General features: G+C 43.0%; 2 protein-coding genes across 3 annotated transcripts; one reads left to right on the forward strand and one right to left on the reverse strand.

The window, feature by feature from the left end:
- Positions 1-436: 436 nt before the first annotated feature.
- Positions 437-7,522, reverse strand: LOC106612697 (interferon regulatory factor 2-binding protein 1). Of its 2 annotated transcripts, none has more exons than XM_014214119.3 (2): positions 5,369-7,522; positions 437-5,141 (listed from the first exon to the last, which is right to left on the reverse strand). In XM_014214119.3, exon 1 carries the CDS (start codon positions 7,282-7,284, stop codon positions 5,389-5,391), a length of 1,896 nt encoding a protein of 631 aa, XP_014069594.1. In that variant the 5' UTR covers positions 7,285-7,522; the 3' UTR covers positions 437-5,141; positions 5,369-5,388. The 2 variants fall into 2 exon arrangements, with proteins under 2 accessions (XP_014069594.1, XP_014069593.1); XM_014214118.3 differs by having other exon boundaries at positions 437-5,144; positions 5,369-7,520.
- A 208-nt stretch (positions 7,523-7,730) lies between these two features.
- polr1g (RNA polymerase I subunit G) lies at positions 7,731-9,458 on the forward strand. The gene is made up of 3 exons (XM_014214120.3): positions 7,731-7,945; positions 8,189-8,324; positions 8,537-9,458. Exons 1-3 carry the CDS (start codon positions 7,870-7,872, stop codon positions 9,300-9,302), a joined length of 978 nt encoding a protein of 325 aa, XP_014069595.1. The 5' UTR covers positions 7,731-7,869; the 3' UTR covers positions 9,303-9,458.
- Positions 9,459-22,911: the final 13,453 nt, after the last annotated feature.

Consider the following 22,911-nt stretch of genomic DNA (forward strand, 5'->3'; position numbering starts at 1 on the left):
TAGTGGGGGGAGTTATGACTGAGATTCGCCCTCTACAATATCTTGGTAGGCGGCGTTGTTCATTTAGGCTAACCTTTATGTGGGTTTTAAGATGTGTGGGCTTACAGTAAAATACATTGAGAAACAAAAGGTCCCCATCATTACATAACAGAACCTATTATCTAAGTGAAATGATGGCCGATGTCAAATACGACGCCATCTAATTGATTAACCGGTAACTGGGCCATTTCAACTCCAATATAGCGACCCCCTACAAAAAATCTAAACATTGGAAAATGAAGTGCCCTCCTGGTAGACTACAAGAAAAGTGGGCAGTAGTTCACAACACATTTTTAAAGTCAAGATCTGCACAGGTTAAAGTCCGCCATCTACTGGACATAGCAAAACAATGAACATCGAGCGTTTCTTTGCAACACAGCATAAAAACGTGGCAGTATTTATTTTTTATTTTTTTATTTATGCTTCAAAATTGTCGTCAATTACGTAGAAGCTTCATGAAAAATAACAAATCAAAAGTGACATTTACACCCAATGAAGAAAAAATATATACAGTACCAGTCAAAAGTTGACACACCTACTCATTCAAGGGTTTTTCTTTATTTTTGAAAACTATTTTCTACATTGTAGAATAATAGTGAAGACATCAAAACTATGAACACATGGAATCATGTAGTAACCAAAAAAAAGTGTTAAATCAAAAAATATATTTTGCATTTTTCAAAGTAGCCACCCTTTGCCTTGACAGCTTTGCACAAGCTTGGCATTCTCTCAACCAGCTGCATGAGGTAGTCACCTGGAATGCTTTTCCAACAGTCTTGGAGATCCCACATATGCTGAGCACATGTTAGCTGCTTTTCCTTCACGCTGCAGTCCAACTCATACCAAACCATCTCAATTGGGTTGAGGTCGGGTGATTGTGGAAACCAGGTAATCTGATGCAGCCCTCCATCACTCTCCTTCTTGGTCAAATAGCCCTTACACAGCCTGGAGGTGTGTTTTGGGTCATTGTCCTGTTGAAAAACAAATGATAGTCCCACTAAGCGCAAACCAGATGGGATGGCGTATCACTGCAGAATGCTCTGGTAGCCATGCTGGTTAAGTGTGCCTGGAATTCTAAATAAATCACAGACAGTGTCACCAGCAAAGCACCCCCACACCATCTCATCTCCTCCTCCATGCTTCACAGTGGGAACCACACATGCAGAGATCATCTGTTCAACTACTCTGCGTCTCACAATGACATGGCGGTTGGAACCAAAAATCCCAAATTTGGACCAAAGGACAGATTTCCCCCGGTCGAATGTCCATTGCTCGTGTTTCTTGGCCCTAGCAAGTCTCTTCTTATTGGTGTCCTTTAGTAGTGGTTTCTTTGCAGCAATTTTACCATGAAGGCCTGATTCACCCAGTCTCCTCTGAACAGTTGATGTTGAGAGGCTGGTAACTCTAATGAACTTATCCTCACAACACAACTGATTGGCTCAAACGCATTAAGAAGGAAAGAAATTCCACAAATTAACTTTTAACAAGGCACACCTGTTAATCGAAATGCATTCCAAGTGAATACCTCATGAAGCTGAATGGAAGAATGCCAAGTGTGCAAAGCTGTTAAGGCAAAGGGTGACTACTTTGAAGCGTCTCAAATATAAAATATATTTTAAGATTTGTTTACTACATGATTCCATGTGTGTTATTTCATAGTTTGTCTTCACTATTATTCTACAACGTAGAAAATAGTCAAACAAAGGAAAAACCTTGAATGAGCAGGTCTGTCAAAACTTTTGACTAGTACTGTATATGAAATGAAACTGAAAGTTGCATGAAAAATTAAAAAGGGACACCCAGTCCTATAGCTGACATTCAGGGTTTTATTTAACTAGACAAGTCAGTTAAGAACAAATTCTCATTTACAATGACAGCCTATGAACAGTAGGTTAACTGCATCGTTCAGGGGCAGAACGACAGATTTTTACCTTGTCAGTTCAGGGATTCGATCTAGCAACCTGCAGTTACTGGCCCAACGCGGTAACCACTGGGCTACCTGCCGCCCGGAGTAGGTTTCCATTCCAGGAAAATGTTTAAAAAAAATAAGGGCAGAAATAGGCTAGTGTCAAGTAGAAATAGAGTTGGAATACAAGCTTTAACCTTGAACTGTTTTGAGATAAGCAACTCAACAGGAGTCCATGGCAGACAGGACCATAATAATAGAAAGGCCGGCACAAGACAATCCTTACTAGTTTAGGGGCCAAATACAAAATACTTCTACTTTGTATGGATTTTTTACAAGTGCTTTCAGACAGAGGACGCCATTAAAGGCACTTTTTTGAAATGTATTTTTTTTTTTACTAGGCAAATCAGTTAAGAACAAATTCTTATTTACAATGACGGCCTACCCCAGCCAACGCAGGGCCAATTGTGCGCTGCCCTATGGGACTCCCAATCACTTGAGGAAAGTTGCATGAACATATCAGTGCTTTTGTAGGAAATTCATTTTTGTTGTAAGGGCTACATTTGACTTACCGTATTTTAGATAAGTAATAGGCCTAATTTTAGTACTACATACACTTTCAGATACAGCTACTAGTGTACAGTATACATTCATGCCCATGTGATCAGCAATGGCTTGATGTATTGTCCTCATTCAATTTCATATTTACACATGCACATGGTAAGGTATTGATTGGCACTAGCTTTGCAAATTGATAATTCAATTAATATATTAATTTTGGTGACGAACATGAAAGGTTAAGGAAAACCTGACAGAGAAGTATTTTGATATACATGTATATATTATCTTTTAAACCATTCAAAGAGATAAGTTCATAAGTAAAACAGAGCATAAAACAGGGATTTTATAGAACTTTTAAAAAATAATAAGAATCATGAGGATCACGGGAAACAAACTTGAATCTCAGTCAATATAGAAAAAAACCTTTGACTTGACATAAAGAGTAAATTCCTTTAAATTAAACATCATAAAGTACACAATATTAGTTTAATCTCTACAACTTCAGTTAACCTAGAACTATCCTAACAAGAACCGTTTCACCCACTATTTCCCTGGCACATATTGAAATAATAAAGTCATTTAACACAAAAATAATAAGATTACAGAAAGTCTATACCCCCTTGAACTTTTTTTCACATTTTGTTGCGGTACAAAGTTGGATTAAAATGTATTTGTCATTTTGTTCAACAATCTACACAAAATACTGTAATGTAATGTCAAAGTCGATTTTTTTTAAAGACGAATGAAAAATAAAACACTAATATATCTTCATTGGATAAGTATTCACCCCCCTGAGTCAATACATGGTAGAATCACCATTGGCAGCAATTATGAGTCTCTTGAGTAAGTCTCAAAAGAGCTTTGCACACCTGTATTGTGGAATATTTGCCCATTATTCTTTTCAAAATTCTTCAAGCTCTGTCAAGGTGTTTGGGATCATGGCTAGACAGCCATTTTCAAGTCTTGCCATAGATTTTCAAGCAGATTTAAGTCAAAACTGCAAATTGGCCAGTCAGGAACATTCACTGTCTTCTTGGTAAACAACTCCAGTGTACATTTAACTTTGTGTTGTAGGTTATTGTCCTTCTGAAAGGTGAATTTCTCTCCCAGTGTCTGGTGTACAAGCAAGTTTTCCTCAAGATTTTGCCTGTGCTTAGCTCCATCCCATTTCTTTTCATCCTGAAAACCTCCCCAGTCTTTGCCTATGTCAAGCTTCTTAACTAATTTAGACTTGCCTAAACAAAGGGGGTGAATACTTATGCAATGACTATATTTTAGTTATTTCATTTGTAAAACATTTTCAAATGTTCTTTTCACTTTGACATTATGGAGCATTTTGTGTTGATCAATGACACTTTTTTTTTTTTTTTACAATTAAATCTATTTAAATCCTACTTCGTAACAACAAAATGTGAAGAAAGTTCAAGGGGGTATAGAATTTCTATAGGCACTGTAAATCTACTTTAGCATGAATCTATCTTTGGTTTCTACGCACGTGTATAGGCTACTCAGTGATACAATACAGCTTGTGTGTATCAAAACTATAGATTGCACATCTATTACCATCGCGAGAGATTGTCTTACATTCTACATTCAGTATAAAATAGAGAGGTATCCATCCCATTTCTTACATGCTATATAAAGCATCTTTGTTGGGCACTGTGAAAGCCATGTTATTGTATCGCGTAGCACTGAAAGTCCCTGTTTCTGTCTTATAAATCGATGGCGACATACCTTAACTGCTGGTTTGAGGTTTCAGCAAAGAGCAAACAATTAGTTCGGTGACAGTCAAAGTCAGTTTTATGTAAAGGTCAAATGTGACGCAAAAACAAACAAAAAACGGTCACAAGAGGAACAGTCCAAGGCTATACGTTGCTGTAAGATTTAGTGAAGTCATCAGTCTTTCTCAATGCCACTCAGAGATCTTTTAGAAAGATGTTCCATGAAACAGAAAACAGACCTAAAATCAACTATAACAGGACAGATTTATTTTTATTTAACCTTTATTTATCTAGGCAAGTCAGTTAAGAACAAATTCTTATTTACAATGACAGCCTACCCCGGCCAAACCCGGACCAATTGTGCGCCGCCCTATGGGACTCCCAATCACGGCCGGTTGCAATACAGCCTGGAATCAAACCAGGGTTTGTAGTGATGCCTCTAGCACTGAGATGCAGTGCCTTAGACCGCTGCGCCACTCGGAAGCCCTAGATGAAGTGCATACTTCCCAACCATGGTCCACTGGTTTATAAAGTCAGTGACTAATACTAGTGACCAATACTAATAAGTTGATGTTTGAGGGACAAAGGGGTGAATTAGGTATTAGAGGTGAGCAAGGGCTGGGGGCACGGTCACCCCCCTAACCAACCAGACAGTGGTGTGATAGTGTAAGGCCTGCCCCATGGAGGTAGAGGTGTATGATGATTGGCTGCGAGGTGGGGAGAACCTGTTGAGATCGTCATGGTGATTGGCTGTGAGGTGGCGAGAACCTGGTGGATTGCCGTGGTGATTGGCTGTGAGGTGGGGGAGAACCTGTTGAGATTGTCGTGGTGATTGGCTGTGAGGTGGCGAGAACCTGTTGAGATTGTCGTTATCTGCAGGCACCAGGCTGCTGCTCCACTCAGGCGTCAACAGCCTTCTGTCCAGACAGACATCACATAAACAAACAGATGAATAAAAAGGAGGCTAATCATATTCGGTGACAATTTAGGCTACATATCATATATTATACTGTATCATAAAGCACGTCACAAACACTAAATTAGCCTATGGCCTAGCTACATAGAGAATACTTTGGCCTAAAGACTGACTCCAAGACAACACATTAAAAGGAAATCAAGATGTAGTGAAATTGCATCTTACAGTCAGGTGTCCCAGAGGATTTAGGGGTCGCGCTCCTTCTTCACCTTGACGTCTCCAGCCAGGATGGTAGCAACCTCTCCCTGCATAAAGGCCCAGGGCACATTGGAGCCCACCAGGGGACACCTCTCTCCACTGGGGCAGAACATCTCGATGCCGGCCCCCTGGCTCCGGATGAAGTCTCTGGTGCAAGGGAAGCAGAATTTATGGGCCGCAACAGACGGGCACTGGACAAAGTGAGTATCTTCCAAGCGCTCGTGGCAGATGGTGCAGCAGAGAGGGGGACCAGAGGAGCCGGAGGGGTCCCCTGCTCCCTGGTCCGAGGCCCCAGCCAGGGGGAGGGCTGCCGTGGTGCCCCCTGTAGAGTTGCTAGCTCCCTGGGGTTCCCCGTTCCTGGAGGCCAGGTGGCGCTGCTGCCCTGCAGGGCAGGCTGCCATGGGGCTGCTGCTGCTCTGTCTCACTGCCAAGGAGGAGTGGCCCAGGCCTCCACTGCCACTACTGCTGCTAGGGGCTTCTCTGGGTGACTGGCCAGCGGCTGCACCCGCGTTGTCAGCCACGCTCATCAGTGCTGTGATGGGGGAGGGGTCGCTGCTGTGGGAGTGGGAGGCCGAGCCCTCCTGGTGAGGAGGTGGCTGGCTAGCGCTGGGTAGGGAGGAGGCAGCTAGGTGAATAGCCATGCCCGGGTACATCCCCATGGGCCAGTGCTGCCGGAGCTGCTCCTCTGTGGTCACTACCTCTCCACCCTGGGGCTCCGGGGAAGTCTTCCTCCGGCGCACGCGGGCTGGCGGTGCTGAGCGGGCCATGTGACACAGCGCTGTGGGCAGCATGGAGCAGCTGGTGTCCAGGTAGGGCTGGGGGAGAACGTCAGGGCTGGGGGTGTCCTTAAAGGCCCGTACCGAATCACTCAGCAGCTCAGAGAGCAGCCGCCAGTCCCCCGTGCCATGCCTTTTCTCGTACTCCACATACTTCAGGCCCAAGTTGATCACCTTGTTCCCAGAGTCTTTCTGGCTGTCGTGGAACATCTGCTTGACCAGCGCCGCCAGGCTGGAGAACATATACCCCGAGCCGCACGGGTACTCCGCAAAGATCTTAAGCTCAAAGTCCAGCGTCAGCTTGGCGTCGAAGGCAAAGATCCGCCCCACCAGGCTGTGGTCCTTCTTGAAGCGCACGTTGAAGGGGGTGCAGCCGGAGAGGGTGAGCAGGGCCCCTCGTACAGCCTTGGGTCGGCCGGCCCAGTCGTCTGCTCGGTTCCGTACACTCTCCGACAGCTCGGCCAGAGCCTCTGCGTTCCTCTGCTTCTCCCTCAGCTCCTTCTCAAACTCAGGGCTCAGGAAGGAGGCCACACCCATGCCCATGCTTAGCTGCCGCTTGGTGATCTCGTTCAGCATGGGGGCAGAGAGGGTGAGGGGGGTTCCCCCGACTCTGGTATTTAAACCGGGCACAGCTGCTAGCAACCCGTGCGGAGCCCCCACAAGGCCTTGTGTCATTAAATTGGGTGGAACGGTACACACCATGGGTCGTCTGGCGTTGTTAGGGCTCTGTCCACTGACATCTTGTTGTGGGCCCCCGTCATCTATTCTGTGCAGACCGTTGAGGAGCCGTGCTGGGGCTCCGTAGTCCCCTCTTACCCTTTCAAAGCGTTCAGGAGGTGGCCTACCACCCTCCATAGGTCCATCTCTCCCACCTGGGCCATGTTTGGTGGGCTGGGGACCCGGGGACCTGTCATCCTGCATACCATGAGTTATTTTCAAATGCCTGGCCGTCTCTATGAGGAATTCAATACGGTCCGCCCCTTCATAATTCACACAGCCTCGGCAGACAGTCTCGCTAAAGTCCCAGATCATAGCCCATGGCATCTTAGGCAAATCGCAAAGGTAACAACACCACTGCCGCCTTGAAGATGACTGGGAGGAAGACATATTTGATAGGCCCTCTTATATCGTTCTGGCTTTCTGAGGTCCTGGTTAAACAGATTTAGCTTTCAATTGTTCAGGATCAAAAGCCGCTTATTTTACTTCTCAAATACCTAAAAAAATATATGATACACTTTTTGTAATAAACACAAAAAAAATAGTGTTTACCCGCTTTCGGTCGCCTGCGCCCATGAAGTGTTTCTACTAGAAGACTGTCTTTGCTGGAACTTACACAACTCCGTGATAATGATGCATTCTGGGATTTATTGTTTTCGTTTGCGAGGGCCTTCGTGAGTACGTGCCTCGTGAATAGCATCAGTTGCGTCTAAAATGCGAATATAGACTGCACACAGACCAATGTTTACGAAAAGTTATCATATGGATATTAATAAACACAGTATGTAAAATAATATATATTTACAAAGGAACCCATATGCGCATCTCACGCAACACAGATCCTCGTGAACCGAGCTAGCTAGTGTATCCAGGTCAAAGGTGATTATTCATTTTTTTTTACAACACATGTTGTTGCACCCATGCGCTTTTAGTTAGACTAAGTTACATTTCGAAATTTAGCAGTACACAGAGGTCATGCCAAACGATGTATCTTCATCAAGTGATGAGGCAAGTGACACCCAGGAGGTTCCGCAAAAACGGAGAAAGCAGGGTAAGTTTTTGCTAGCTTAAATAACGTCGGCTAGCTATCTAGCTAATGTTAGCCACTACAATCAAGTCCATCAAAGCTGTCTGCCAGGTATCTAGTAAATCCTGTTAGGAATCAAATTTAGGGATGCTGCAATGGGCAGACAGCATTGTGTATTATATGGCGAATTCCAAAACAAACACAGATTACGTTCACTTCACTAGCTAGCTATCTAGCTAATAACAATATCTATGTTTATCCCTTCAGCTTCAAGGTATCAGTGTCCAGCTGATTTTGTGGAATTTGCCCACAAACCCTGTGCCAGTACCCTCATCGAAAGGGTTTGTGAGGACAACACAGAATTATGGCTCATCAAAGCTCCCAGCAGTTTCAACCTGGACAGGTAGGCTATCCTTTTTTCCATTTATTTGAATTATCATAGAATCGTCATGATTCACTTCTAATAACAGACAGAGATATCTAACAAAGTCCTCAGCATTTCTCGGTCAGTTATTAGAAGTAAGTCACCGTCCACTTCCATTGCTTTACACCCACATGGTCTATATCTGGTGTGCGTAACCGCTTAACATACTGTGATCTCTCTCTCTCCTACAGTTTCAGCAGTCTGAAGATGCCTCTGTCTGGGCTGCAGACCATGCAGGCCCCTGCCCAGCAGACGCATGGTGGTGGGAACACCAGGCAGATCTACAGCGTGCTGGGTGGGCCCTCTGGTGCTGCGGACCTCCGTCTCCTCACCAGTCACCCCCAGACTCTCAACTTGGTGGTCTGTGCCCCGGCCTTCAGCGGCCTCCTCAACATCTGTGAGAGCTACGGCGACTGCAGCACCAACCAGACCCCCATAGCCATCCCAGCCACCCCGGCCCCCACCGTGCCCCCGGGGCTCCGCCAGCGGTTCCAGCCTTTCGGAAGCAGGACCCCCACCCTCTCCAGACTGATGGAGGATACACCGGATACTCCGCTGTCGTCTACACCAGAGACGCCTCTCAGGGTCACACTGGACCCGGGGGAAGAGAGGAAGAGCAAGAAGAAAAAGAAGAAAGACCAACTTATAAAGACTGAGGAGGAGATGGAGGAGGTGGTCAGGGTGAAGCAGGAGCTGCTAGAGATGACTCACAGCCCAGAAGAGCCATATGAACTTCCTGGGCAGGAAGCTGAGCTCTCAGAAGAGAAGAGGAAGAAGAAGAAGAAAAAGAAGGATAAGGACAGAGGAAAGGTGGAGGACACTGTATATTCATCTTTTAATGTAATTAAAGAAGAGGTGGAAGTTAAAGTTGAACCAATGGACAGTTCCTATGGTGAAGTTGAAGATTCTGGAAAAAGAAAGAAAAAGATGAAGAGAAACAGGCATGATGATGACTAGTTATGTTTTTTCATGGTAATCTGGCTTTGTGAAGTTATGATATAATAGTATCATTCAATTAAGCAGTTCAACAAATAATTATTATGCTACTGTACTGTCATTTGGATTTTGGGGCGGAAATTTGATCATCTAATAAAACCGAGACGATAACACATACCGGAGTGTTCAGACTTGTGCCTCTTTAGTCACACTAAACAAAAATATAAACGCAACATGTAAAGTGTTTCATGAGCTGAAATAAAAGATCCCTGAAATTTTCCATATGCACAAAAAGCGTATTTCTCTCAAATCCTGTGAACAAATTTGTTTACATCCCTGTTGGTGAGCGTTTCACCTTTGCCAAGATAATCCATCCACCTGACAGGTGTGGCATATCAAGAAGCTGATTAAACAGCATGATCATTACACAGGTGCACCTTGTGCTGGGGACATTAAAAAGCCACTCTAAAATGTGCTGTTTTGTCCCACAACACAATGCAAGTATTGAGGGAGTGTGCAATTGACATGACTGCAGGAATTGAATGTTAATGTCTCTACCATAACCTGCCTAAAACATTGTTTTAGAGAATTTAGCAGTACGTCCAACCGGCCTCACCATGTGTTACCACGCCAGCCCAGGACCTCCACATCCGGCTTCTTCATATGCGGGATCATCTAAGACAAGTCACCCGGACAGCTGATGAAACTGGGTTTGCACAACCGAAGAATTTCTGCACAAACTCTCAGGAAAGCTCATCTGCTTGCGCGTCGTCCTTACCAGGGTCTTGACATAACTGTAGTTAGGAGTTATAACTGACTTCAGTGGGCAAATGCTCACTTTCAATGGCCGCTGGAGAAGTGTGCTCTTTACAGATGATTCACTGTTTCGACTGTACTGGGCAGATGGCTTGTATGGCGTTGTGTGGGCAAGCGGTTTGCTGATGTCGACGTTGTGAACAGAGTGCCCCATAGTGGTGGCGGGGTTACGGTATGGGCAGGTATAAACTAAGGATGATGAACACAGTTGCCTTTTATCAATGGCAATTTGAATGCACAGAGATACCGTGACTAGATCCTAAGGCCTATTGTCGTGGCATTCATCTGCTGCCATCACCTCATGTTTCAGCATGATAATGCACGGCCCCATGTTGCAAGGGTATGTACACAATTCCTGGAAGCTGAAAATGTCCCAGTTCTTCCATGGCCTACATACTCACCAGGCGTGTCACCCATTGAGCATGTTTGGGATGCTCTGGATTGACGTGTATGACAGCATGTTACAGTTCACGCCAATATCCAGCTACTTCGCACAGCCATTGAAGAGGAGTGGGACAACATTCCACAGGCCACAATTAACAGCCTGATCAACTCTATGCGAAGGAGATGTGTCGCACTGCATGAAGCAAATGGTGGTCACATCAGATACTGACTGGTTTTCTGATCCACTCCCCTACCTTTTGTTTTAAGTTATCTGTTACCAACAGATGCATATCTCTATTCCCAGTCATGTGAAATACATAGATTAGGGCCGAATGAATTTATTAAAATTTACTGATTTCCTTATATGAACTCTAACTCAGTCAAATCTTTGAAATTGTTGAATGTTGCGTTTATATCTTTGTTCAGTGTAGTTCATTTATCCTCAATGTTACCCTGAACTATTGATTCTGCTGCAGTCCTGCAGTACTCTGGCTCCACAGGCAGATAGCGCTGTGGTACAGGGGTTCTTCCCTGGTTACCGGACACAGATTCGGTGGGTTGCCTCTGCCTGCTCTCACTCTGCACTGGAGTATGGTCCTGTTTTCTAATGAGTTCAGAGACACCTCTGGTGCTATCCGACTCAATGTCTGTACTTTCCTCCCACTACACTACATGTATGCATCGCTTACTCACTGCAAGGATGTGGCAGAGCCGCTTTTCCATCTCTTCCCTCTCTTTTCAGACACACATTACTGTATTTTTGAAGGTTGCATTTGGTTGGTTTGATTTTGTGAGTAAATTCCGCGTTGTGAACAAAATATTGTTGAATATCCATAAAAAAGGTATAAAAGGTTATGTTTTGTTAAAAAAAACATGCATTTTGTTCCTGAATAACAATAAAAAACTTGCATGGAAATTCTAATCAGAATTCTTTTTTCATTCTTGCTGCTCAGAGAGTATCTCAAAGACAAAACAGCTGCTATTTTGTAGCTCTGGTATGGAGAGCATAGAACTTTGATGTTGGATCAAATCTTATGTGATATTTCTATGTGTTCTCACAGACGCGTGCAATGTGTGTCTGTGTGTGTGTTTGGGCTCTGCTTCCAGTATGGTGCTGCAGATAACCTGGCTCCTAGCTAGTGGGTTACACAACAGGTAAACAGCAGAACATTGGCTCCTGTTCTGTGGGTGTCTCCTACACCACCACTGCCCACCTTTGCTGTCTCACGGGCTAACAGATTTAACCATGACTGGTTATTTGTCCGTTTCCATTTGATCCACTTGAGGAGAGCAGTCGTTGTCCTCCAGCAACAAACCATTCTGGTGCTTGTGTCTTCCTCTACATTGTGCACACGGTCATTAGTGTTCAGTGGACTAGACATAGGGTCACCAGGTCAAGTCACAGCTGGGACAATGAGGCCCTCAAGTGAAGCACCTGGACGTGAAACAGAATTCTAGTAGAATTCTTAGTATGTTCCCCTCTATCTCTATGCGTTGATGTATTGTTTCATGGGGATGGTTTTGCTATAGGCGCTGCAGGTAGCTTGAACAGTAATTGCTGTCTGGTGAAGCAGATTAATAATTGAATGCAGTCTGAAGTTAAGATACAACGTGTCCAGACTGCAGAGCAGGATTGGGCCCTGCGCGCCCCAACCGATGCAAATGATGAGATTTGAGGGGAGGGAGAGGGGAGCGACTAGTGGGGGTAATGCATTGGAGAACCAATCTCGCCGGCTGTACCCACCCCCTCCTTCTCTTCCCCCTCTTCCTTCCTCCCTCCCCATCACTGCAGCGATTCCCTCTCCCCCCTCTCCCTCTCCCTCTGTACTGCTCTCCTTTTCAACCAGCGCTCTCCAGCCAGCCTGCTGCAATGTGAGGGTTTCCATGGCAACGCAGACCTGCCAAGGACCATGGTGCTCTGCTCTGTGGCAATGGAGAGAGAGAGAGAAAGAGCGAGAGGGGTTCGGCTCATCAATGTATTATACGTGAGCTCCACCACTCTGGGCATGCTAAGATTGGTGTCTCGGAAAGCTGCAGTCCCCCTCTGCTTTTCTCTCTGTCCTTTTCTTTCCAAGACCATAACACTCAGCATTTGACAGGGGATTAAAGTGCATGGATCGATGCAGAGAGAAATGGTCCATTGGTTTAAGGATGACAGTGAAATTGGTCTGTGTTGCTAAATGCAATGAGAATTGGCATTGCGTTCTGGCGTTGTTTGCCCTTTGATGAATAAGTGCCACCCTGACATTGCTTTGGCTGCAGCAGAGCGCCTCCAAAACAAGTCCTACCACACCAGCAACTTCATTGCATACTAATGCCTTAACATGACGCACACTCAGCCCTCCCATTCGAAGAGCAGAAATATGTCATTGAACCGAATAGTCTAAGGCCGCCTCTGCAATATAGAAGAAACTCAATACAGAAGTACGTACTCTTTAAAAGTGTTGAATACACATTGTGCTCAGAATGAAAAGACATACTGTCAATGGAGACTAACCTTGTACCGTTGATCAGGTGGACGAGGGTTTGGGAAGCTGTCGCTGATGATGTTTTGGGTCTTTTCTTCTCCTGGGCTTCATGTTGATTTGAATGGGCTCCTCTTGTCTGCTTCTTTTCTGTTGAATGTTACTTGAAGAACTGAACACCATGAACGTGCTGTGCCTATTAATGCTTGAGGGAAAAGCATTCAGCATAAATGGCTATCTAATGTAGATAAGCGTGTAGATAATTGATGATTGTAGATAAAGTGATTGAAAAACAATGTATTTACTTTTGATATTAGCCATTCAAATGAACAAAACTTCAATGGGGAATGGTCTGCACTGAGGAAAATCTGTTGCTATGCACTAAGTCAAGTCAGACATATGCTATGAAAGCAGCCCGAGCTGTCTTTGGAGCCAGTCTCCATGACAACCTCAATGCTATTTCCCTCATTGTTGTCTTGGACCAGCTTTAGACATCCTGAAAGTGTTTCTTGGACCCTAATTCGTAAAAGCCTGGATGTCCTTCTATGGGCTTGCATGTATTCTTACTCGTTATTCCCAGGTGGCAGTTTAGACTTTTGGAGGAACAAGACAGCAGAGACAGACAGCAGTCCCTCGGGGAGAGAAAAGTCCTTGATTTGACCTTCACAGTAGCAGGGAAGAAGGAGCAGTGAGCAGTTCAAACATCCCCGTAGCCCATACACTGGAGACTAAGACTCCTAAAAATCAACCTTGGTGATACTACATTGTCTGCATGCTGTACAGTGCCACTAAACACTGTGGCATTAGCCATATAATACTGCAGATCATTCACTCCAACATATGAACTTCAACTAGTTCCATATCAGTGGCATCTAAACATTTGTCACTTAATTGTATGCACATTTATGGTATGGAATGGAATGTGTATATGTACTGTACGCCCTAATACACATTGTGGCATAGAATATACATAATGTTGGTGGGATGTTAAAACATTTTGTAAATATTGAATATGGACAGTAATGCGGGTCACTTTTGTTCAAGAATGACTTCATTGACTTCAATTCAGTGAAATAGATCACATAACTACAGTCAATTGTAACCGTAATTCCTCGTTAATTCAGAGTGGACTGCACAGCTGATCTGTCTGTACAGCTGGACAAGCTGTGCAGGTTAAGTGTTTTGCTCAAGGGCAGAGCAGCACAGTCTCCACCTGGGACTTCACAAGGACCAGATGACACCATACCTTAGTGAGTCCTTAATAATGTATCAACTCACTGTCTCTAATGCAGTCTGTCTGGCATCATTTGCGATCTTTCAAGACGTCATAGCATCTAATTTAATAGAAGGAATCAAACATACATAGTTATACTATTTAATGTACCGCTTCATACAGTTGAAGTCGGATGTTTACATACACCTTAGCCAAATACATTTAAACTCAGTGTTTCACAATTCCTGACATTTAATCCTAGTAAAGATTCCCTGTCTTAGGCCAGGTAGGATCAACAATTTATTTTAAGAATGTGAAATGTCAGAATAATAGTACAGAGAATGATTTATTTCAGCTTTTATTTCTTTCATCACATTCCCAGTGGGTCAGAAGTTTACGTACACTCAATTAGTATTTGGTAGCATTGCCTTTAAATTGTTTAACTTGGGTCAAACGTTTCAGGTAGCCTTCCACAAGCTTCCCACAATACGTTGGGTGAATTTTGGCCAATTCCTCCTGACAGAGCTGGTGTAACTGAGTCAGGTTTGTAGGCCTCCTTGCTCGCACACACTTTTTCAGTTCTGCCCACAAATTTTCTATAGGGTTGAGGTCAGAGCTTTGTGATGGCCACTCCAATACCTGGACTTTGTTGTCCTTAAGCCATTTTGCCACAACTTTGGAAGTATGCTTGGGGTCATTGTCCATTTGGAAGACCCATTTGCGAACAAGCTTTAACTTTCTGACTGATGTCTTGAGATGTTGCTTCAAGATATCCACAGAATTTTCCTTTTTCATGATGCCATCTAGTTTGTGAAGTGCACCAGTCCCTCCTGCAGCAAAGCACCCACACAACATGATGATGCCACCCCCGTGCTTCACGGTTGGGATGGTGTTCTTCGGCTTGCAAGCCTCCCCCTTTTTACTCCAAACATAACGATGGTCACTATGGCCAAACAGTTTTATTTTTGTTTCATCAGACCAGAGAACATTTCTCCAAAAAGTATGATCTTTGTCCCCATGTGCAGTTACAAACCGTAGTCTGGCTTTTTTATGGCGGTTTTGGAGCAGTGGCTTCTTCCTTGCTGAGCGGCCTTTCAGGTTATGTCGATATATACGACTCGTTTTACTGTGGATATAGATACTTTGTACCCATTTCCTCCAGCATCTTCACAAGGTCCTTTGCTGTTGTTCTGGGATTGATTTGCACTTTTTGCACCAAAGTAAATTCATCTCTAGGAGACAGAACGCGTCTCCTTCCTGAGCGGTATGACAGCTGTGTGGTCCCATGGTGTTTATACTTGCGTACTACTGTTTGTACAGATTAACGTGGTATCTTCAGGCATTTGGAAATTGCTCCCAAGGATGAACAAGACTTGTGGAGGTCCACAATTGTTTTCTGAGGTCTTGGCTGATTTCTTTAGATTTTCCCATGATGTCAAGCAAAGAGGCACTGAGCATGAAGGTAGGCCTTGAAATACATCCACATGTACACCTCCAGTTGACTCAAATGATGTCAATTAGCCTATCAGAAGCTACTAAAGCCATGACATCATTTTCTGGAATTTTCCAAGCTGTTTAAAGGCACAGTCAATTTAGTGTATGTAAACATCTGACCCACTGGAATTGTGATACAGTGAAATAATCTGTCTGTAAACAATTGTTGGAAAAATTACTTGTGTTATGCACAAAGTAGATGTCCTAACCGACTTGCCAAAACTACAGTTTGTTAAGAAGAAATTTGTGGAGTGGTTGAAAAACAAGTTTTAATGACTCCAACCTAAGTGTATGTAAACTTCCAACTTCAACTGTATATAGCCCTAAAAAAGGTTTGTTCTATTTTGAATCACAACATCCTTATTTTTAGCAGTGTAACTAATTCAACCTTGTATAAATTATCATACCAACTCAATGTGTTGTAGTAGTGGATGAGATTTGTTTGTGTGTGTACCTTGGACAGTTTTGTCTCTCTGTGTGGCCTGGGGGACCGTCGTTTTGTCAGAGGCCAGGTTTCAGGGGCCAGGGCACTGGATGAGGAGCACGTAACCTGTCGAAGAGGGCCACCGCTGCCCCTGCCAACCCTGCTGTGCACCCATCTGCCGCTGGGCAGCAATATGCCGACACGGCTCCATCTGTCCAGTAGCTCCCCCCCCCCCCCCACCCCCACCCACACGTACATGTCTTCACCCACCGTCTCCGTTTTTTGTTAGTGGTGAACTAGATAAATGGGGAAGCAGCGGAGGAAAATGGGTCACGGGTGCTTTATATACCTCCTCCATGTGTATGGTTTAACCTTCAAGTACTTGCTGCTGTCGCTGGAACCATGGACAGGCATTTTATATGACTCAAAGTGGAAATCCTGACATGTGATCCACTTACAAATATGGCAGAGGCTTTTTCCTCCTGCCATTTTCAGTATTACAGTATGCATGAAGCTTGAGCCAGAGGTTTTGGTTCAGAATAGTATCACATTAGAATTAAGTGGGTCAAGATTGCAGTAGGCTAATTTCCTTCCTTAAATAATCACTGATTATCCTAGATATTAACACCTTAGTGGTCCTACAATCAGAGAGTACTCCATGCATGTTAGTATGATAGTAGAAAAATGTATCTAGGCTGAAACTGGACTTCCTCACATTATGAGTTCTCAGAAAGCAGGCTCAATAATCTGAGTTATGTAAAACAGGATTATGTCTACTGCAAGTATTGCATAAATACCCCTGTCATTCTAAATTCTCTGTGTAGTGTTCATCCATCATTTTGTAATACAAAGGTGACCCCTCAATCCTCAGCCTTAAAAGTCAGTTTAGTTAACAATTTATCTATTTTGATAAGCGATATTTCTGCCAGATGTTGATTGTCTAACCGTTATGTGTTGTCTTGGTCTTTGGGGGGAGTAAATAGCAGCCGTCTCATTTTCCTGCCCACTTTATCTGATTTGATTAGTCTGACTTACTGAATGGCCATAAAGCCTGTAATAACTCGGAGGGGTTCAGTCTAAAGGGATAGTATCATGGTCATCCATCCACTGTTCATTGTGTACTACTTAATGTGTCTAGTCTATGACCTTCCCCAGTTGAATAATGTCTTACCGTTTGTACTTTCTTCAACCTTTACCTTCTTGTCCCCTGTGTTCCTCTGTATAACCATTCTCTGACTCCTAACCCCTGTTCTTCCCCTGTGTGCCTGCTCAAGGCTAAAGTAGCAGCTCCTTACCCATTAGCCCACGGGATAAAATCCACAACTGCCTCAGTCTGTCTCAAACTGGGCCAAGTCATTTGGATCTCCCCTGGCTTCTCCCTTATGGTTCATTGGCATGTTGCAGAATCTTCCATCTCCGGCCTTCTAAGTGTCAGGCCAGGGCTCCTTAGAAAGGTCAAATATGTTTGTGTTTCCCGGGGCCTGAAAAAGAATAATGTGTCCCTTTAGGGTTAAAGCCGTCCTTGGAATGTCTCCGGGTGGCAGGTGTACAGTATAAGTCTGTAGCAGGACAGGAAGCCAGACGTCAGGTGATGAGTGGTCAGTTGGTGTCAAAGGACTTTGAATTCCACCATGCAGTCTGTATCGACCAGTGTAGAGTACCTAAGAGTACCCTGCTGTCTCTGTAAGGAAATCACAGTGTTGCACCTCTGTGATCGATTAGCAAGCCCTGACTGGAACTCATTATCCTAAGCAAATGGGTGAGTCAGTGTACGTTTAATATTCCTGTCTGCCTTGTTTTGTAATTGTTCAAATGAGCTGTATAACACACATTGTTGGGACAATGACTATACAAGGCACAGCTATGGTTGATAATCAATTATGTGAGCATTTAGTAAGTACAGTATATGCCGTTCCCTTGGGATAATTTAATGAAGTGAAGTATCATTTACAAAGACAGTTCAGGACCATACAAACATTAGCTATTGAAAAGCTATCGAAAAGACGGAAATGAATGATGGCATTGTCGCGTCCCTCTAACAAATGAAAATGTTTTAGTTGCCCCCCCCCCCCCCCCCGACAAAAAACACACACACACACACACACACACACACACACACACACATACACACACACACACACACACATCATCATCATCATCGGTTGGCAAATATGCACCCAAAAAACATTTCCATTATGCAAATCCACCCACAACCCACCCAGGCTCAGAATTCTATTGGTATGCTGTACTGTCACCCACTTCATTTCCCTGTAGGATCATGTTGATACTAAACACACAGAGACAGTTCACATATAGGATATTGGAATAATACAGCAGGCACTGCTTAGACTTCCCTTGTATACAGTAGAAAATGTATTTATTAAAGCATATGCTCAAGAACTGAAAAACAACAACTGCAAGATTGCAGAACATATCATGTACCATAAAATTGATAAAGGAATCACTGTACACGCTACAGTGTTTTAAAATCACAGCTTTTGCATCGCAATTTAAACGTATTTATTCTAACTTGTATTTATACACATAATAATCAAACATTAATTACATTTAAAGTACTTTTTGGAATAGTTAAGAATGTAATGTGTTTCTAATTTTAAACATAATCTGTAATGTTGGTTAGAAATATCACAACAACAGCAACAACAACAAAAATAAACATACAAAAACATACAATCATTGTTCAGTATTTTGCTTATCTGACTGGCATAAATTATTAAATCAATTTGATTTAAAAATAATGATAAACCAGATGGAATAAATACAGATTTTGGTCTGTGGAATAAAGGTTCTGAAATATAATCTATAAACTGGCCGTGAAGTAAAGTGCCATAATTATAAGGTCATTGGCTACACCTGTCATTGCATAGGCCCCGCCCTCATACCACCTGTGGAACAGCCTATTACACTAACAGGCTAGTAAGTTCAATGCCTATGTAATGTAAAGTGTTGCCAAAGGACAATAGGCAGTTTCCACTTCAGTTGCTTAGGATGTGGGAATCATTTTTGCATTGTTGCTAGTCAAATATGGACAGCTCTTGTACCAGTGCAGATGGCAAGTTTAAGTGAGAGAGGTCCGTTGAGGTTTTCTTCAACCTTGGGGTTTGTTGTAGCTGTGTGGTTTTAAGTTCATTTCCAGGTCCAGGAATTTGATTTCACTTTCTTAATGATGGATACTTGTTAAATGCATAGAAGGTACATGCAAATGGTAGACAGCAACAATTTAATACTGAAAAACAAGTGTGGATTTAGTTTCAAGATTTCAGTCTTATGACAGTCTACAATTTGTATCTTCCTCAATCAAAGACAAAGTATTAGTTTCCTAGACAAACATGCAATAAGTAGATGAAAACATTCAAGAAATAACCCAAACATTGACCTGAGTCCTTGTAAAAATGCGAAAATTTCGGTATAACTTTTAGAACACAAACTTGGTCTTCCACAGGCAGTCGAAATACAAATAGCATTCTGTTTGTCAAAAATATACATTCCAATTTCAATTAAATTACAAATAATCTCCTTTATCAGCCAATACTTTAAAATCTGATGTAGTCTATAATTAAACATTTGTCTTCCCTAATTTTTATACAAAATATTGCATTAAAAATAAATGTATCTGTTGATTCAAGCAGAGGTAGGGTGAAATTGTCATTAAATGTCTCTGTAGCCATGTTAATTCTTAGTCAAAATTGTATCTTTAATTCTTGGTCAGAACTTTCTCTTAACTCTTGGTCAAAACATCTCATAAGGGAACAAATCTCAAACATTGGCTGTTATGACACATTATTATTCTTATCCTCTGTATCAACCTGTGCCTTGAATAGCCAAGCACAAGAGAATATAAATGAGCTTCCATGGAATTCAATTAGGCAGTATAGCACTGTGATTTGCCAAGGATTAAGTGCTTGTGAATTTTTCAGATTCAAAACATCTGCTGTTTATTCTGGCAAATGCATAGCCCCCTTACCAGCGACCTAGGTAACAGAGCAATAGGGTGTGGGTGGACATGGGTGTGCTGTTGCAGACAGAAATCTGAACAGCTACATACAGTAGGTCTGGTGATGGGACTAATGCTACTGTACTGTAGCCACAGGCAAAGCAGGTCCGGTTTACAGTCTGATTGTGCAAAACGCAGGTAAAAAATAATTATTAGCAACACATTTTTGTACACATCAATTACTATATGTGTAATGTAGCATACCCCCCCCCCCCCCCCCCCCCCCCCCTTGATGAAATTGCCTTGGAGGACTCTGCCTTTGTATCTATGGCACATGATAAACTGCTGTCATCTTATCTATGAGGGGATAATGTGGACATTTATTCCATCATCTATATTTTATCCTGTGAACCCCATAGGGTCACGTCCTGACTGGGCTGTTATTATGACATTATCAATGGGAGTTGTCTTTGATGTCCTTGTTCTTAGTTGAGGGAGCAAGTAGAAGAACTAGGTGCAAAATCTAGTCGCTCCAGCCTCAAGCATACTGTATTAGGGCAAACTCTTTGTCTCTCACTCTCTGTCCTCTAGAACTGAGTAGGATGTTAGCCAACACTAGCATCAGCTGAGAAGCAGTGAGGAGAAGCACAGCAACAAGGCATTACGTCTATCCTACCTATCTAACTATCCGAACAGGACTAGGGAATTCCATGGAACAGCCGGTCTGGGATTTACAGGGATTCTTGGGATGAACAAGGGAATGGAAAATGAGCAGCTAGGAGGAGAAGGAAAATCAATGTCGCCTCAGGCAGGAGAGATGCACAATTAGCAGGATTGGCAGCGTTGGCGAAGATGAAGCACAAGCTGTCCTACCACCAATCCAGTCCAACTGGCAGGAGAGATAGATGGGAGGGATATGGAGGGGCCTAATCTGTCATTGTAGCGGCTTCACCAGATGCCCAGAGGTTTCACGGAAAACACAAGCCACAAATGGGGCTTACAGGGATTGAGTAGTATTCTGTAGAGTGAATAATACAGTGCAAACGCACCCTTTAAAGGGATAGTTCACCCAAATTCCAAAAATGAAATTTTGGTTTCCTTACCCTGTAAGCAGTCTATGGACAAGGTATGACAGCAATCAATGCTTTGGTTTGGTTTCCCTAGCACTGTTTCGACATGCTAACATTTTTGAATTTGTAGCACAAATCCCATTCAAGTCATTTTTTTGCGCATCCTTTTCAAAACATACACTACCATTCTGGCAATTTTGAGCCTGTAATCGAACCCACCAATGCTGATGCTCCAGATACTCAACTAGTCTATAAAAGGCTAGTTTTATTGTTTCTTTAATCAGAACAACAGTTTTCAGCTGTGCTAACATAATTGCAAAAGTGTTTTCTAATGATCAATTAGCCTTTGAAAATTATAAACTTGGATTAGCTAACACAACGTGCCATTGGAACACAGGAGTGATGGTTGCTGATAATGGGCCTCTGTACACCTATGTAGATATTCCATAAAAAATCTGCCGTTTCCAGCTACAATAGTCATTTACAACATTAACAATGTCTACACTGTATTTCTGATCAATTTGATGTTTTAATGGACAGAAAAAATTTGCTTTTCTTTCAAAAACAAGGACATTTGTAAGTGACCCCAAACTTTTGAACAGTAGTGTACATGTGACTTTGTTGAGCTTCACAATCAATTTTAAAGACCTTGGATGATTTGGACATGATGCGTGAAAAATGCTAGTATTGGTCCCATGACTGGAATGGGATTTGTGCCACAAACGCTAAAACGTAAAGCATGGATTGCTGTCATGCTTTGTCCATAGACTGCTTACAGGGTAAGGAAACCAATGTGTAATGTTGTAATTTGGGTGAACTATCCCTTTTAGGTTCAGTTATTCTCCATTAATCTCACAACTTACCTCCTTTCAGTTCATTGATGTTCTGGAATGACTACAAAGCTATCAAGGACACAAAACAAACACATCTACTGTAGTGCCTAAGAAGAGGCGCATCAAAGTTATATTATGTAGCTCAGGGGCTCATTACAATTGTTGGCTTCATATTGTACCATAACGTTATTTTAGCGGCGTTACAAATTGCCTTGATTTAATGACTTGGGAGGTGTGTGCAGTAAACCATAAACTCTGCTTCATTCTGAACCTTGGAGGTACTTCTTTACTGTATGGAAGGTTTGTGAGACAGGTTTGGTTTTCAGACCATGCTGTGAATGTTGATTAACCTGGGGACTCTGCTGTGCTGCAGGTCAATAAACCAATAGCCAATGCATGGAGAGGTCTAAGCCCATGGGCCAGAAGTTGCTTGGATCTGCCTAAATCCACAGGTCCTGATAGGTTGGCTGTGGAGACATGGTGAATGCGGGGGGTGGTGTTTGCTGGTTGGTGCACAGTGATGGTGGGAGGATGAAAATGTCAAAGAGCAACATAGCCTCCATCTTGATTGTGTCATTTCTATTGTATTGGGTGTACTGGATGAGGTGAGACGAGTCCCAACCTTTCAGATCGTCTAACCTCTGATTGCTATGCTGCAACACTCCTGATTTCCTGATGCTTGTTCAGCAAAAACATGGTGATGTCCAACATTGTCATTCATGTCCTCCTTATATACCTAAACCCGCTTGACATATTCTTTCTGCCTCGGGTAAACATGTGTGTTTGTGAAACGCCACAATATCATGTGCAACGTTGTGTTACAGGACAAGGGGTGTTTAACTTACCTCTTTTGGGGTTTGGTTATAGTAATAACTGTATTCTGTCCAATATCAACTGTTTTTCAAGCACCTCTTTGAGTATTAACGTGGTAAACCAATGTGTGGGCCTTAATTAATGAATTAGTAAGACTAATGAT

This window comes from Salmo salar, chromosome 09, assembly GCF_965601325.2.
Source record: "Salmo salar chromosome 09, fSalSal1, whole genome shotgun sequence".
Taxonomy (NCBI): domain Eukaryota; kingdom Metazoa; phylum Chordata; class Actinopteri; order Salmoniformes; family Salmonidae; genus Salmo; species Salmo salar.

Bases quoted from the DNA above. Each gene is read 5' to 3' on its own strand.
- LOC106612697 (XM_014214119.3), bottom strand. From the start codon at position 7,284: ATGTCTTCCTCCCAGTCATCTTCAAGGCGGCAGTGGTGTTGTTACCTT.
- polr1g (XM_014214120.3), top strand. From the start codon at position 7,870: ATGCCAAACGATGTATCTTCATCAAGTGATGAGGCAAGTGACACCCAG. The intron at 7,946-8,188 runs GTAAGTTTTTGC...TTATCCCTTCAG, and splicing joins GCAAAAACGGAGAAAGCAGG to CTTCAAGGTATCAGTGTCCA. The intron at 8,325-8,536 runs GTAGGCTATCCT...TCTCTCCTACAG, and splicing joins AGCAGTTTCAACCTGGACAG to TTTCAGCAGTCTGAAGATGC.